At 38.3% G+C, this 18,305-nt stretch overlaps 2 protein-coding genes across 2 annotated transcripts; both read right to left on the bottom strand.

Moving 5' to 3' along the window:
• Nucleotides 1,823-5,190, bottom strand: LOC104742521 (serine/threonine-protein phosphatase 7 long form homolog). Its single transcript, XM_019235766.1, has 2 exons — nucleotides 4,902-5,190; nucleotides 1,823-4,526 (listed from the first exon to the last, which is right to left on the bottom strand). The coding sequence occupies exon 2, from the start codon at nucleotides 4,524-4,526 to the stop codon at nucleotides 3,558-3,560; it is 969 nt and encodes a 322-aa protein (XP_019091311.1). The 5' UTR covers nucleotides 4,902-5,190; the 3' UTR covers nucleotides 1,823-3,557.
• On the bottom strand, nucleotides 9,436-9,799 carry LOC104743996 (major pollen allergen Ole e 10-like). The gene has a single exon (XM_010465027.2). The coding sequence runs from the start codon at nucleotides 9,777-9,779 to the stop codon at nucleotides 9,456-9,458; it is 324 nt and encodes a 107-aa protein (XP_010463329.1). The 5' UTR covers nucleotides 9,780-9,799; the 3' UTR covers nucleotides 9,436-9,455.

Here is an 18,305-nt window from a genome sequence, read left to right as displayed (position 1 = left end):
TGCATGCTTATATTATTTGATCAATAGAATTAATAGCATATTAAAAAATATTCCCTAGCTCTTATTCACTCACTCTTAATTACCAATCAAAATTTGCCATGTAATCTAATTGCACAATTATCTAAATAAAACAATTAAGACATATATATCCAAGATCTCACCATTTTCATCAATATTTATACGAGTATTTAACATATATAATTGTCTTTGTTGATGAATTAACAATAAAATATTTTGGCTAGTTGGTAGTGTTTAGTTGTTATATTGTTGAGGTGGTGGGTTCGAAATGGCATTTTGGAAATTGGTGATTAAAACGTTCTAAATTTGAAAGTTGGTGATTTTTTGACATTTTTTCACTCTTTATTGGCCCATTATACAAATAATGTTTTACTGGTGTATTTGATATATAATTTTAAAAGATTTGGTGGCTGTTTTAAAACCCCATGTTATTCAACTAATAATTTTCAAATGTCTTACCAAATCTTATGTTATTGAACGCAAAATTATATAAAACTGATTGAAGTCACTTAAAATCTCATGTTAATGAATCAACAATTTATAAAACTAAAACAAATCTATTGTGATTCAAAATATATTTTCTTTTTGAGAAAGTTGTGAAAGGATTTGAGTAGATTTTTACATCCACTTTTACTCAGAAACAATGATTAAAAAATTCACACCTATATATGTGTTTTTTTGGAGATACTTCAATATAAAGTTGTGTATTGGATTAGGAATTTAAGAAGATTGTATGTAGGTTTATAATAGTTGGTGAAATTTAGGTGAATTAATTTAATTTCAGGATATCTAGGTGATTTTAATGAGATTAAAAGTAAGAATTGAAAATTTGTTGATTATTTGGTTAGATTTCATCTTTAACTCTATCTGCTTGAAGAAATTAATCGGTTGGTTTAAGGGCATTAATCGACCAAATTTATCAAAAATTTTGGTTTCAATTTTGACTTCTAGATTTGAACTGGTCTCTGAAATCGGTCTCTCCATTTAATCATCGTGATATTGCTTTCTTCTGTTCTTTTTTTGAGACAGAAGAGAAGAAAGAGAGCTTATATGAATTTTGGAATGACGTTCTCTCTTCACACGCGGCTGCAGACCGTTATTTTCTTTTTCTCTTTTTTTTTTTAAATTGGTTAGAATTCTGAAACTCAATAAAAAAATAAAAAATAAATACAATGAGTAGTTTATATTTATTTTAAAGAGTTATATTAAAGAAAATTAAGTAGCTTTTTTGTTTTCTTTAAAGTATTTGCTACTTTATTGTTTGTTTTTTTTGGTAGGATTTTTAGTTAAAAAATATGTGATTTTCAATACCGTAAATTATAAAATGCTCAAGAAAAAATTTCCGGTTTGGACCACCATTTTTGTTAGAACAGCCCTGATTACATACAATATTGGTGTATTAATTTATTTATCAATATCATTACAAATTTTGGAGCCTCTATTGTATCATGTTTTTTGGTTGTGGTATCAGTAAAAACTTCTGAGCCAACCAACACCACACCGCATATCCATTAAACCAATTGGTTAATAACCATAAATTTGAACATAAAGGTCATAGAGTACCACAATGTCGTCGCCACCAGTACTAGCTAGTCTCTCACCAGATCCTGACCACTTGAGACCACAAACCTCTCTAGTGTGACCTCTGTAAAATGCCACGACGTGTGATATGATACGCACATCGTTGTTGATGATCCTTCCGTGGAATTAATGCTCCACTTGTCAGGATGTGGTTGTTCCACATAGATTTCTGTGTTTTGCATTTTTGCATCGAAAAGGTTCAGGCTTTCAATGGCTTTCTAAACTGAATTAAACATACAAACTGAGTTCAAAAGATACAACTGGAACACTTGAAAGCAACACAAGTCTTCAAAAGATACTAAAGCAAAAAAATTCTAACACATGTGAGAAATGATCATTTGATATTCTACTTGCATTTGACTGCCCCAAAACAACCTCCAACACGCCTAGATCAAACTATCTTCTGCGATATTTCTCTGTTTTTCGGCTCTCCTTTCTTTTAACCATGCCACATCTTGTTGTGCCTTAATAATACGCTCCTCTATTGACAATGTCAGCGCCTTCAGCTCTTGAACACTCTTTCTAATGAAAGCACTATCAACGTCAAACAAACAGTCTTGTCCCTGGCTTCCTTCCCGTACCGCTATGTGAGTGTTTGACTCCTCAGATGGGATCAGGACCTTATTCTTATATGCTTTGCTTGTTTCATCTCCATTAGTGCATCCAGAGGCAAAATTTTGATGAGGGCTTGGATCATTGTTGTCTGCATTTAATGCTAGCTCCTCTAATGCAAGCTTTTTCTGGATCAAACTGTCATCATCAACATCATCATCTACCTTGTCAGCTTCACTACTGCACAACCTCTCATCTGAGCTCGCCTTTTTTCCTGCTATGATACCATCTTCTTGGAGTAACCGGTCCGGTTCCTTGCTGCAATCATCAATCATAGTCATCTTCTCTGCAAAGCTACCATGTACATCAAGCTCATCGTCACAGGTTTGCCTTGTCTCTGGTGGTGACACAAGGATATTAACTACTACTTCTCGATTAGCACCAAGAGGCGAATCTGAAGAGTTGATTTCATTAAATGGGCTTGGAACCATCGCTGCTTTGTTTACAGTCTCTTCGTTCCTTTGTTCTATTTCTGGTGGTGGTAAGGTTTCATCTCCATCATATCTTATCGAAGCAAACTTTTGACAAGTCTCCGAATCATTGTTATCCGCCTCAAGTCTACTCTTTTTACCAAGCGGTTCAGAAGCAAAGGTGAGGCTATCATTGTCTAATCGAACCTGTGTCTGGCAAAAACCTATATCATTTTCATCGTTCTTAGGAACTCGCTTCATGTTCTTCCGTCTCTTGTCACGAGCTAGCTTCATATACTTGTGTTTCTTGTCACGAGCTTGCTTCATGTACTGGCGTCTCGTCTTTGTTGATACCGTAGCTATCTTGATTCCACCAACAGGTCTTGTTCTGCTTATCTTAGAGCCAGAAGGAACAAGACTAGTATCATCACCTTTGACGTTTCGTGCTTGCAATTTTAGAGCTGTTTCAACAAGCTTCGTCGCGTCTGAAGAACATTTGAATTCTAGAAACAACGCCCTTCGCCACTCACAGAACATTTGAGTAACACGAGGTATTGCAGAACGGGAAGGAATGTACAATGTCAAATCATCAATAGGCTTATCATAATCATTCCAAGCTGCCTCCTTCGAGAGGTTGCTCCGGTTAATATGAGAAGGAACATCCTGAAGCATCCCGAACTGTAAAGCCACCCGGTTAGGAAAGTAATGCTCCACACAGTCAATGCCAACAAGCTCAGACACCTTGATGCAACGAGCAAAAGACAAATATTCATCATCAAGACTGGGACCAACAGGAACTATCATCGCTTCTTCAGGGTAAAACTGAGGAAACTCCCAGCATTCCACAGCTTGTGTGTATGGACGCAACTCAAAACTGACCATCTTCGAGTTGTTGTGAATCTCCCTTGCATTGCTTGTAACCTGTTTCAGCTTATGTCAACGGGCCAATCTTGGCTCACCCTTTTGCATTTGATTAGGTTTTGGCTGTAGTTCCCTGAATCTCTCCCATGTCCAAACTTGGACCAATTTAAACAAGGCAGTCAGACCAATCTTGAGGGTAGTAGTCGACTCCTTGAAATCTGTTATGTAGTTTTTCAAGAGACTTAGGTCTGCATACAAGTGTGCAAGAACAGCAGTAGCAAGAGCAATCCTAGTACCCCTTGAAAGATGAATAGCAATTGGAAAAACCTCTTGACAGACATGAGGGTAGCGTGATGGCAGAACGAAATAACTAAGCCACAAGACAAGAAATGCTACATGTTCATACTCATCGTCTCTATTCATGAATCTCTCCGTCCATGTCACTTGTGTTACAATACTGACATGACCTTTGCGTTTAATCGCCAACCATTCGCTGTTTAGCTTTTCCATAACCATCTCTCCCGAGCTATCCAGAGTAGCAAAAACAGGCAAACCCAAAACAGAGAAACCTAGAAGCACCATAACGTCTTCTAGTGTTATGCTTGCTTCACCCCAAGGGAAAAGGAAGGTTTTGGTTTCAGGACACCATTTCTCAGCGATAGCCAGAACAAGATCTACGTCTTTAGGGATTCTGACTGTGGATGCCATGATTGCTTCAAAGATCCAAGCTTTTCTCCAAGTGTGTTCGTGCACATCCGACATCTTCTTAACCCAAAGCTTGAAATCTTCGTTCGCAAATCTCCAACCATAGAAAGAAACACCCATAGACAGAGCCTTTGACTGAGAACAAGGAGCTGAACCACTTTGACTAGGACCCATAGCCTCAGACCCTTCAACGGAGGTGGTAAGACATGGTTTTAAAAGTTGGGTTTTTTCCCTGCTAGATCTTCGAGCAAGAGCAGAATAAGTTGATCTCTTTCCCACGTCAGAGGACGGTTCTTGAACCTCATCAAGCATGTCATTGTCGTTATGTTGAGAAGACATCTACAAAACAAAACCTTTTTCAAACTCACATACGCATCTACGCCAAATCCAACAGGAAAACAACTCAAAAATTTATGCCTTTTTGTTAAACAATTTCTAGCTAGGGGTCTACAAGGTAAGTGCCTAAAATGGTTCTGTAGCGACTAAGACCTCATCACAGAATCAACTCAATAACAATCATTCAAACTCGTCTTAACCTCTGTTTTTTTCGAAATGCTACTCCAAAGTCTACACAAACACAAGGACAAACTCATACAACATAAGACTCACTGACTCGATTCTCCGAGACCTAATCACACAAAAGAACCTACGCGAACCAAACTCGAAGTAAATACTAAGTTAAAAAAAAAAAAAAAAAAAAAAAAAANGCCATACCTTGTCAGAAGATGTCACAATGTCGGAAACGGAGTCGCTTAACGGCGCCGGAAAAGATCAAGAATCGTCGGAAGTCGAGTCAGTGTAGCTGCCGTACAAGATTAGAGAGATATTGGGTTTCTCGAAAAGAAGGAAGAAGCAAGCAGTACAGAAATTGAGAAAGTAGGGTTTTTTAGATAGGGCGAAGAAGATAAAAGATAAAAGTTTTGGTTTTTTATCTCATTTTTTTGTTTTTTTTATTGAGTGTTTGAAATGAGCAAAGGAATGATGAAGTGATGTTGCAGGAGGAGCTGATGGAGCAGGAATGGGAACAGTTTCTTTTTAAGGTAATTTAATTAAATCATTAATTGGAAAATAATAAACTCATCAATAAACAAAATATTTTCCTATTCTTTAAAATCATGACACATTTGAAGTGTGTGCTTGACTGCTTGTATAAGATGTACAATTATTGATTCAAAAGCAAAAAAGTATTGATCCAATGCTTATATACACCATCAAGCTTGGTGTCTTTATAAGTCAAATCAGGTCAGCCATAGAGAACAAAGAATCAGACAAAGAATATACTTCCTCTGTCCCACAAAGATTGATGTTTTAGGATATTTTTTTGTTTCACAAAAATTGATATTTTGTAAACTTCAAGAAGTAATCATTGAAAATATTTAAAATTTTGAATTGTTATTGGTTTAAAATTAAATAATATATCTTTAGTCAAAGAAAAAAATATATTTAAATTCAGTAATTATTGTTTTGTTAAAATGTGTAAAAAATTATAAACATCAATCTTTGTAAGACAGAGGAAGTATCATCTTCTTCATACATTGTAGTATTGAAAAGAAGTCACAAGTCTTGTAGGAAAGTAGGAGATAAAGATGATGAATTAGTTTGAGACAAGGCATGAACATTAGTTGCAATCAATAGTGTGTGGCTTTCAGTTCCGAAGATTATGAATCTATTATCAGTAACTGACTTTTCTACTACATTATGCAGCTCTCTAATAAATAATTCTCTCGAGCTATGCCAATTGAAATGAGCCAATTTCTTAATAACGATAACTAATTATGTGCCATCCTGACTCAACAACCGTTCTTCCCTCTTCATTTTGTATCCATAAAGACTTTGAGAAAAAAACTAACGGGGTAAAATTAAAAAAGGCAAGGGTATTTTATCTTAATATGAGTTATAGATGAGTTACGTCCATATTAACATATATATATTGATGTTACCTTTTATCACACAAAATCAAATATATTACCTGGAAACCTTATACGTTTCTTGTAAATGTTTTCACAATCACATATTAGACTTTTAATATTATTTATTAATATTTTATAAACTTGATAGTAAGTAATTTTAGATATGGACTTCGTCCCCAACTTTTTAGGAGGCCCAAACAGAAAACTCTTAAGAAGATAAGGGTCTGAAGTCATGGATCTGGCCCATCTGGCCGCAGGGATAAAATCGTCATTTGCAGAAGTTACAGAAAGAATCCTAGGTTGATGGCCCACTATAAATACCAGATGTCATTGTCAGAGCTCTGGATCCGAAATCTTGGCAATCAAAGAGAAAAGAGCAATTATTATCGTATTAACTGCGCTTAGATCTTTGATTGTATTTTCCGTAAACTCTCACCTTCAATTCTTCGTTAATAAAAGGACCAACTCCGATTTATCCCCATTAATATTCTTATTATTTATATTGTTGATTTCATACATCAACAATTTGGCGCCCACCATGGGGCCAACAAAATCCTTTCTTTTGACAAACTCTCGCTCGATCTCGCACTCTCAATCTCGCAATTCTCGCTCAAGCTCGCCACTCTCGATCTCGCAACTCTCGCTCGAGCTCACAACCCTCGATTTCGTACTCTCGATCTCACAACTCTCGCTCGAGCTCGCAACCCTCGATCTCGCACTCTCGATCTCACAATTCTCGCTCGAGCTCGCAACCCTCGATCTCGCACTCTCGAGCTCGCCACCCTTGATCTCGCGCTCTCGAGCCCACAACAATGAGGATGAAAATTCTTAAGTACGCCATTGTACATTGCCCGTCGTCGTTCCATGACTCCACGCCATCATCTGCGCGATTCTCCTACCACCCTCGGAGGTATTTCACGAACACCCCTTTGGGCCCGCCATCTCCATGACTTACGAAACACGACCACATCAAGCACGCCTCCGAACATCCAACAAAGACAAGCTATCTCGCCATCACGCCAGTGTCGTATGCGCCCTCACCATGTCAAGCACTTGCAAGACCCTTACGCGTCACGAGCTCCCGTGTACCTCCACTCCACATCGCGGATCGACCACTTCTAAAAGACACATATGACCTCTTCCAAGCTGCACCTCGAGTCATCAAGCCAAGACTCTTCGTGGCGCTACCCGAATCCAGCGCGCCTTCCGTTTTTCGCCCTTCAAAATCGCACATCTTGACTGGTACGATTCGTCATGCAAGTACGCGCCTAAGCTCCGGAGCTACACTATAATTTTTTTTTTTTTTAAAGAAGTTTCACAAAGAAACACTCATGAGCAATATATCGACTCCTATGCTGACGCCCTGGCCAGGCGCACAATCCTAAAACGCGCTCTGCATGGGTGTAGTTGTGAAATAATCCACGTCCTTACTTCGGTAGGATATTTTAAGCCAAGCCCAGACTCACAATGAACTAGCAGGAATCAGAGTGAGTATGCCGAGACCTCGACTCGCACACTCTCGCAATTCCTGCATCACCCACAGGGTAAGCCGGTCATGCGTACCGCACATAATACCGTACGACAAGCCTGTCTTGTCTAGTCAAGACGTTTCGGGGAACAACATTTCGAGGATAAGCCATGAGACGTCCTGCACTGCAAAATATGCCCTGTACACAACAAAAACGTCGCTTCTCTATTTTGAAGATAACTTCACATTCATATAATGTGAATAACATCGAAACCAAAATCGGCAATAATCAAACTTTGCGCGAGAGTTACCAATAAAAATATGAATTACCAAGTTCATAAAGCAACCAAGTTCGCAATAACAAAAAGAAAAAAATCCAAAAAAAAAAAAAAGAACAAAAGCAATAAACGATAATACAAAGACGCGTCACTCTTGAGCAGTCTCGTTGGCACCTCTGGTAGCATACTCCAGGAAAGGCTCGAGATCATCTTCACGAAGCGGCGGCACCACAACCCCATCCACCTTCACATGGAACTCTCCTTGACTAACAGCTCTACGCCTCATATCAAGTCACTTTACGCCTCATATTAAGCAGCTCTACGCCTCGTATCAAGTCACTTCACGCCTCGTATCAAGTCACTCCACGCCTCGTATCAAGTCACTTCACGCCTCGTATCAAGTCGCTTAATTCCCCGTATCAAGCTTCGCGCCTTGTACCAAGCCGCTCCACACCAATACTCATTACAGGCTCAACAAATCCAAGGCTCCGATGAGAACAAACGAACGAGACGAGGCACCGAGACTAGCACACCTTCAGACATTACGCGTCACCGATCCAACGCGCCAGAGCCTTGAATGTTTCACAAGTCTCCAAATCAACAAGCCATTGCGCAACGACCATCATCACGACGAGACCTTCGTACCTTCAATCATCATCACACGTGACGATGGAGCCACGAGATCCGATCGACAAACACGGCTACACAAAGAACCCTCGAAACTCCCGCTCAAAATCCACCACACCTAGAAAAAAATGTGCAATGCACTATTCATCCCAGAACTCTCCGGATGTCTCGAAAAACGTTCGCAACGCATTATTCATTCCGGATGTCTTGAAAAACATGCGCAACACACTATTCATCCTGGAACTCCCCGGATTCCTCGAAAAAAGTGCGCAACGCACTATTCATCCAGGAACCTTCTGGAAGATCTTCAAGCTCTTAAAAAACTTCTGTTCACTCTGCAAGACGGACCTAGAGACGTGGAGTTGCACCCGACGAACTCAAGCAAGCCATTGCTCATCGGACTAGGGGGGACCATTGTTGGATATGGACTTCGCCCCCAACTTTTTAGGAGGCCCAAACAGAAGACTCTTAAGAAGATAAGGGTCTGAAGTCATGGATCTGGCCCATCTGGCCGCAGGGGTTAAATCTTCATTTGCGGCAGTCACAGAAGGAGCCCTAGGTTGATGGCCCACTATAAATACAAGATGTAATTGTCAGAGCTCTGGTTCCGAAATCTTGGCAATCAGAGAGAAAAGAGCAATTATTATCGTATTAACTATGCTTAGATCTTTGATTGTATTTTCCGTAAACTCTCACCTTCAATTCTTTGTTAATAAAAGGACAAGTTCCGATTTATCCCCATTAATATTCTTATTATTTATATTTTCGATTTCATAAGTCAACAAGAAAAACATTTTCTATTACGTATTCTTTTTGACTTTGTAAAATTGTTTGCATTTTTTAGAGATGGGGGTGTACATAATATTACAAAAATTAGCGACTTTGAAAGTTTTGTTTTTGCAAAAGCTCTAAGAAAACTTAAAAATCATGATTTTATTTATTCAGTTATCTATCATGCATATAAATCAGAGCCAATTTTATATTTTTAAGATCCATACACACAACTTCCATAACTAGGATCTGTAGCAGCAAGTGTGCCTGTATTTTTAAAACTACACGCCTTCATGATTTGACCATGGCTCTGGTAATAAGCATTCATCACAAACGATGCATGATTTACAAGAGTATCGGGGATGAAACAGGATCCCCCTGGTTGGATTGGCCCACAATCAATATTATCTTGTAGCTGCTCATTCGTGGCGGTCAGAGTTGCTATACACCATTGTGTGGAACTTACCACATAGAGATGGTTGATCATGATCAAAGATAGAAAAATGAAAAGGATTGTCAAAGGCGATGACATTTTCATAACTGTTTAATTTGACTAGTTTCTTCTTCTTCTTCTTCTTCTTCTTCTTCTTCTTGATATCTATGTGAGTGTATATGTGTCCATATTTATAAGTATATATGTGTCTTTATATAGTATATATAACATAATAGAAATTCAAAGATTTAAAACCTTACTTAGGTTAGAAATTTATATGTATAAATTAGAAATCTGACTTTAAGTATATATATGTCTTAATGTTGTAAAACACTTGGAGTGGACTTCCATAACCGGCCCATTACTTATCCTATTGTGTAAGGCCCAACAGCCATGTGTAAGGCCCATGGCCATATCATAGATGGTTTAGGTTTAGGCTTTGCCTTCTACTATATATATGTAACCTCATTCGATTATCAATAATAAGACCAAGAGAATTACTTCATTCGATTCTCTAGTTTACAACACGTTATCAGCACGACTTGCTCTAACGTCCAACTGAGTAAACCCTAAAACCCTAAAACCCTAAAACCCTAAAACCCTAAAACCGCCGCCGCCTTCTTCCTTTGTTCGTAGTTAAACTCGGCGATCAGTTTCTGTTCGTGGTTCATCCGTGTTCGTGGTCCGCTGCTGTCCGGGGTGAGTTCTGTCCGGCGGTCCGTTCCCGTTCGTGAAGCAGCTCCTGCTCGTGAATCGGTTTTCCTCCTATCTAGGCCGAGGTTTGTGGTTCGTGATCAAGGGAAAGTCTGAGGTCTTTAGCTCCCAGATCAAAACCGGTCAGACCCCTTTTGGTGTTAAGGTAATATCGAAACTTATGGAACCATATAATCGAACTTGATCTCTTAAATCTATTGGAACCCTAAAACTTATAAGTACACAATCAAAACAAACAAGTTCATAAGCTTTCAAATCCCTAAACTATAAAACTTTAAAATCGGATGTTAGGGTTGATAGATTGATTGTGAATTGAACCATACACAATTATATCAAGATTAAAATTTGGTTGATTGTTTTGATTGCTTGAAACCTTAGAACCAAATTCTAAAAACCGAATTGCTTATACTTAAAAGTTTAGGGTTGTTTGAATTAATTGTTTGTTGCATTAGAACCCTAAAACTAAACTATTAAATCCGAAATTCATAGAAGAAATTTAAATCTAATTGTTCTTAGGATTAAATCCGATTTAGGTGTTTGAGAAATTCAAACCCTAAAACTAAGAATTTAAAATCGGAAATGATTATGTGTTTGCATAAAATAAATTTGGATAATTTCTAAATTAATTATAATTATTAACTTAAAGGTTTAAGAAATATTTCCTAAAATATTTTGTTATTATCCAATGATTAAGAAAAGGAAATTTCCTAAAACTCAAAACTATTTAAGAAAAGGAAAATTTCTAAAACTCAAAACTATTTAAGAAAAGGAAATTTTCTAAAACTCAAAACTACTTAATAAAAGGAAATTGTTGCATGCTAGTTTCTATCTAGTTTTGTTTGTTTTCCATGCATACCAAAACCGAAAAATAATGAGCAAAAGGCAAGGCATGTTTCGGTCTCAAATACCGCATGACCTAAGGTATGTTTCGGTCTCAAATACCGCATGACCTAAATATTTATTGCATGGATCGGTCTATTATTACCGCATGCTAATGATCGGTTGTCTATTTCTGTGTTATGCAGATGGCAAGGCTCAACAACTTAGACTATGCCGCCTTGAATGCTTCTAGAGACAATTACTTGCAATGGGCATTGGACACTAAGATCATGCTAAAGTCAAAGGACTTGTTTGAATGCATTGAGGAAGATTTTAACTGTACTGACAAGTAAAGTACAAGGCCATTATGCATATGCGCCATCACCTTGCTGAGAGTCTCAAGAATCAGTACCTCACCATAGAAAATCTTCTTGACCTTTGGACAGAGCTTAAACGCAGATACGGACACCAACAGACGGTGCTCCTACCAAAGGCTCCATTTGATTGGAAAAACCTAAGGATCCAGGATTACAAATTCGTGGATGAGTATAACTCAGAGCTTTTTAGGATTGTCTCACTCCTTAGGTTGTGTGGTACTGAGGTGACCGAGAAGGAGCTCCTAGAGAAAACGTTCTCTACTTTTCACACTAACAATATACTGCTTCAGCAACAGTACCGTGAAAAGGGGTTTAAAACCTATGGAGACCTAATCTCGTGTTTACTGCTAGCTGAGCAGAACAATGAGCTATTGATGATGAATAGTGCAATGAGACCTCCCGGTACAGCTCCGTTACCAGAAGCTCACAAGGTTGATTTAGCAAAGAAAAACCCTCAAGAGCCTAAAGAGCCCAAGAAGACCAACTATGTCCACAGAGAAAGACACTATGGCCGTGGCCGTGGTGGTCGTGGACAATACCAAGCTAGCCGTTTTGATGGTTATGGCCGTGGAGGCCGTGGCCGTGGTGGTAGGGGCTGTGGGTCCTTGAAACCACAATCCAAGGCTAAATCGGTTTGTCATCGATGTGGTATGTCTAACCATTGGGCCAAGAATTGCAGAACACCCAAACATCTTATTGATGCATAACAAGAGATTTTGAAGAAAACCCAGAAGCCAACTATGTGCATCTCGATGGTGAAGATGACTTCGACCGTGAGAATGATGATTCACTAGACTATGAGACTTCCGATTGCCTTAAAGAAGATAACTAGTTTTAATTATGGATTTGGTTTAATTTCTATGCTTTTATGTTTTAATTTCGGTTTATGTATTGGATAATTATTNGATTACCCGATCCTAACCGGAACCCACATGTATTAGAAAATAGAACCCAATAGGGTTTTATAGGCAAACCCGTACCCAACCCGAACCCGGGTTTTCGGGTCGGGTTCCGGNATGGATCCAGCCACACAATATTGAAAGACAAAAGATATTTCATAAACCTCATTAGGGCTGGGCATTCGGGTAACCCGTTCGGGTTCGGGTATTACCCATNTTACCTAATGGCACACATATTGAACTAAGTGATGCCTTGTATTCACCCAGCTCTAAAAGAAGTTTATTGAGCTTTAAAGACATTCGATTGAATGGTTATCATGTTGAAACAAAGGGTGAAGGAAACAAAGAATTCCTATACATTACTGAAATTGTGAATGGGCATAAGAAGGTCCTAGAGACTATACCTGCACCAGCCACTGGTTTATACCAAGCTAAGATTAACATGATAGAAGCTAACTTGGCAAAGAATAAAATGTTTAATGAACAGTTCACTCTATGGCATGACCGGCTTGGCCATCCGGGTTCGAACATGATGCATAAATTGATTAAGAATTCAAATGGGCACACTCTTAAAGAGAGAAAAGCTATCCCTAAACATCTCACGTCTGTAGCATGTGCACAAGGGAAACTTATCATAAGGCCATCACCAGTAAAAGTCACTAAAGAGACTTTAAACTTTCTGGAAAGGATACAAGGTGATATATGTGGACCAATACACCCACCTTGTGGGTCGTTTAGATATTTTATGGTTATGATCGATGCATCAATCAGATGGTCACACGTTTGCTTGTTATCCACAAGGAACCTAGCATTTGCTCGACTGTTGGCTCAAATTATAAGACTAAGAGCACATTTTCCAGATTTTCAACTTAAGACTATACATCTAGACAATGCTGGTGAATTTACATCCCAAGAGTTTAATGATTATTGTATGTCCATGGGGGTGAGTCTGGAACATCCTGTGGCACATGTCCATACACAAAACGGATTAGCTGAATCCTTCATTAAACGAATACAACTAATTGCTCGACCATTGCTAAAGAGATCGAAGCTTCCTGTGTCGGCTTGGGGACACGCAGTTTTACATGCAGCAGAGCTTATACGCATCAGGCCATCTAGTGAACATAAGTATTCACCATCCCAACTATTAACGGGTCATGAGCCAGACATATCCCATCTCAAAACATTCGGGTGTGCCGTTTATGTACCTATTGCTCCACCACAGAGAACTAAGATGGGACCTCAAAGGACGATGGGAATATATGTTGGATATGAGTCTCCCACCATTATTAAGTATCTTGAGCCAACTACAGGAGATTTATTTAAGGCCAAATACGCGGACTGTCAATTTACAGAATCCAAATTTCCTATGTTGTGTGGAGAGACAAGCAAGCTGGTTAAAGAATTAACATGGAATCAAACATCCTTAAATTGGCAAGATCCTCGAACTCTAGCATGTGATGCAGAGGTTCAAAAGATTATTCATTTACAAAAGCTAGCTAATCAATTGCCAGATTCCTTTGCTGACCCAAAGAGAGTAACAAAATCGTACATACCATCTTGTAATGCACCAGTACGTATTGATGTTCAGAAGGAACACAATAATCAAGTTGCTACAGAGTCTAACCCACGTTTAAAACGAGGTAGACCATTAGGTTTCAAAGATAAGAACCCTCGGAAATCTAAGAAAGGTGCAAATGAAACCGAGGTTAAGAAAAATACAGACATGGTCGCGGCAAATCCTAAGGTACCAAATGAGGTTTGGGACGCTGAACCTCAAGGTCCTGAAGGTATTAATAATAATGATATCTCAATCAATTATATCATGTCTGGAATTCAATGGAACCGTAAAGATGTCGACATCGATGAAATATTTGTATACAAGGTAGCACTTGAAATAAATGAGGATCATGAACCCACGTATATATTAGAGTGCACTCAAAGTAAAGATTGGCTAAAGTGGAAAGAAGCCATTGACGTGGAGTAAAACTCTTTAAAGAAGAGAAGTGTGTTTGGTCCGATCTTAAGGACAACACCTGAAATAAAGCCAGTTGGACATAAGTGTGTTTTTGTAAGAAAGAGAAATGAGAATAATGAAATCATGAGATATAAGGCACGACTTGTAGCACAAGGATTCTCTCAAAGACCAGGAATAGACTATGAGGAGACATACTCCCCTGTGATGGATGCAACAACATTTAGGTACTTAATAAGTCTGGCTATAAGAGAAAAACTGGATTTGCGGTTAATGGATGTTGTAACCGCATACTTATATGGTCCACTGGATAATGAAATATATATGAGATTACCAGAGGGTTTTGAGCTCAAAGATAAGAGTGGTTCTCGAGAACAGTACTACATTAGGCTGAACAAATCCCTTTATGGACTGAAACAGAGTGGTCGAATGTGGTATAACCGGTTAAGTGAATATTTAGCTAAAGAAGGCTATAAAAATGACCTAATCAGTCCATGTACATTTATAAAGAAGTTTGCAAACAAAGGATTTGTTATTATAGCAGTGTATGTGGATGATTTAAACATCCTTGGGACCTCTGGGGAAATCGCCCAAACAGCCGAATATCTAAAGAAAAAATTCGAGATGAAAGACCTAGGCAAGACAAGATTCTTTTTGGGATTGTAACTTGAGTACGGAAATAATGGAATCCTTGTGCATCAAACGGCATATACAGAAAAGGTACTCAAGAGGTTTAACATGGACCAGGCTCACCCATTGACCAGCCCAATGGTTGTAAGTAGTCTTGACTTGGATAAAGATCCATTTGGTCCAAAGAAGGCCGATGAGGAAGTTCTCGGTCCTGAAGTGCCATACCTCAGTGCTATAGGAGCGTTAATGTTCTTGGCTAGCCACACTAGACCAGACATATGTTTTACCGTGAACCTCCTAGCAAGATTTAGTTCTTGTCCGACCCAAAGGCACTGGAATGGAATTAAGCATTTATTTCGTTACCTACAAGGGACAACAAATTTGGGTTTATATTATACTAACCATAACAAAGAAGGTTTAGTTGGTTTTGCTGATGCAGGTTATTTATCGGATCCACATAACTCAAGGTCTCAAACCGGTTATGTTTTTACACACGGTGGTACAACGATATCATGGCGTTCTATGAAGCAAAGTATTGTGGCCACATCATCAAATCATGCGGAAATCTTAGCAATTCATGAAGCCAGCCGAGAGTGTGTTTGGTTGAGATCGATGACTCAACACATTCGGACCGATAGTGGCATGGACAACGATAAGAAGGCAACGGTTATATAGGAAGACAATACGGCCTGCATCGCACAGCTCAAGGAAGGATACATCAAGGGAGATTGGATGAAGCACATTTTACCGAAGTTCTTCTTCACACATGAACTACAAAAGGCCGGAGAAGTTCAAGTGGTACAAGTTCAATCATGCGACAACTCAGCCGATATCTTCACCAAATCTTTACCGGCATCAACATTCAAGAAGCTCATGCACCAGATTGGTATGCGGAGGCTTAAGGACTTAGAGTGATGCTTGGAACAGGGGGAGTGATGTGTGCTGTACTCTTTTTCCTTCACCACGGTTTTGTCCCACTGGGTTTTCCTGGTAAGGTTTTAATGAGGCAGCATCCCCAAGCACATTGCATCGATCCCTCAGCATCGGCACGGTTATGTCATCCAAGGGGGAGTGTTGTAAAACACTTGGAGTGGACTTCCATAACCGGCCCATTACTTATCCTATTGTGTAAGGGCCATCGGCCATGTGTAAGGCCCATGGCCATATCATAGACGGTTTAGGTTTAGGATTTGCCTTCTACTATATATATGTAATCTATTCGATTATCAATAATAAGAACAAGAGAATTACTTCATTCGATTCTCTAGTTTACAACACTTAAAAAAATTTTAATCACTAAATAAAGTCAAAGATTTGAAGATATTCTAGGAATAAATAAATATGTCTTTATAAATACAAATAAATCTCTATATAATAAATATATCTTTACAATTATAAATACATAATCTATTGTTTCATATTTAATTCACATCATTAGCTCTGTATTTCTATCAGATTACTCTGAGAAAAATATAATAATAATAATAATCACAAGTTATTATTATATATTTTGTATTTTATTAATATTGGGACATTTTTAAGAATATACCAAATTATATAAGAAATTTGAAAATTACACTCAATGTTATAATTATTTGATAACTACACTTTTTCAAACAAAAATGACAAAAATTAGTGAGTTATATATATATTTAAAAGTTGTATTTAATTTAAAATATCTAGTGAAATAAATATTTTTAAAAATCAAATCAAATTTAAATAATTTTTTAGAGCTGAAAAATTCATAATTTGATTTTTGGTAGGGGTGTCGATCGACACTCCTTGTGGTGTCGGTCGACAGCATTCGCGGTTGGTCAAATCGGTTCAATTTTAATTCTCCGGTTTACGTGGTCAGTTTGGGGAAGCCCTAAACTCGACTATAAATGGGAAAAGTCGACTTCTTCTTAATCCTTTAGCCGTTTCGTTGCAGAGAGAAAAAGAATGAAAGAGAAGCTTTCCAGTAAGTTTTTGTGAGGTTCCTTGCTTTTCTTTGAGATATTTGTGCTTGGGAAGTGAGATCTAAGGCTAAGGACGTGGAAGGAGCTTGTTGTGGAGGTTTCTGGTCGTGGGTTGGTCGATTTTCTCATTGATTGGCAAAGGTGAGTGCATGACCATGGCTTATTGATAATAGGATTTTTGTGTGTCTATCCTAGCAGGTCTCAATTAACCTAATGCAGTTGTAGTACAGAAGGTGTCAATCCAAATGGGATGTTGCTAGCAATCAGGATGCAATCAAGAAATCACAAGTTAAGCCAATTCAAAAAGATTGTTTTTCTAACAATCCTAAAATGATCAGAATACAAAACGGAAATGAGTTACAAAACTAGAAACGAAAATGCATGACAAGAAGCGAAAATGAATGAAAACAGAAACGAGTCTAAGCAAGAATTAAACAACAAGAATCGAAACAGTGTCAGGAATGCAATAAAAATCAAAAGGAAAGAGGTCCTAAGGATGGGGGTAATTGATGTCGGTGGAGTATCCTAGTCTATAGAGTGTTTAACATGCCACAAGCAAACTATCCCTAAACAATGAACATCACTTCTTAGCTAATCCAATCTCTTGACAGAAGCTACTCAAACTCAACCACTTCCAAACCTAGCTCTCGCTAGAGAAACATGATCAAGCATGGCATGAAAAACAAGTTCATTCACGTCAACAAACATCCTAGACAACTAATCTCTTAGGCTAGGAACGTAAATCTCTGACACTAGTTGGCCAGACATTTCATCAAACACCTTTTGGGTGTGGAAATGTCTAAGACCTAGCTCCAATTGATCAGAGAGAAACTAGTATTTCTAACTCTAGTCCAGAAGGGATCATACAAATTAAAGCTTAAACACTCTACATCCTAAGATCCTCCACCTAATATATCCCATCCTCAAGAACTACCACACTACTCAGATCCGAAAATCATCATCAAGGATGCAAACCCAGAAAACATTGAAACAAGCATTCTTAGATAGATAAAAATGAGATGAACAACTTGTAAAAGAAATCAAATGCAAATACTCAATAAACTCCCAGATGTCGGATTACAAAGTCAGAGAACGTATAATGGTGGCTAGGTAAACCTTAAGGAAAAAAACGAGATGTCTCAGTAAAAACTTAACAAAACGTATTTATAGTAAAACATGGAAATCCCTAAAACATAAAACGACAAGATAGAGCGTCGGTTCGGGAACCCTTCTCGAACGCGCCTTCAGAACAAATCCAG

This window comes from Camelina sativa, chromosome 14 (genome assembly GCF_000633955.1).
Source record: "Camelina sativa cultivar DH55 chromosome 14, Cs, whole genome shotgun sequence".
In the NCBI taxonomy this organism is placed as follows: Eukaryota; Viridiplantae; Streptophyta; class Magnoliopsida; order Brassicales; family Brassicaceae; genus Camelina; species Camelina sativa.
This window is presented reverse-complemented; position numbering and strand designations above follow the sequence as displayed.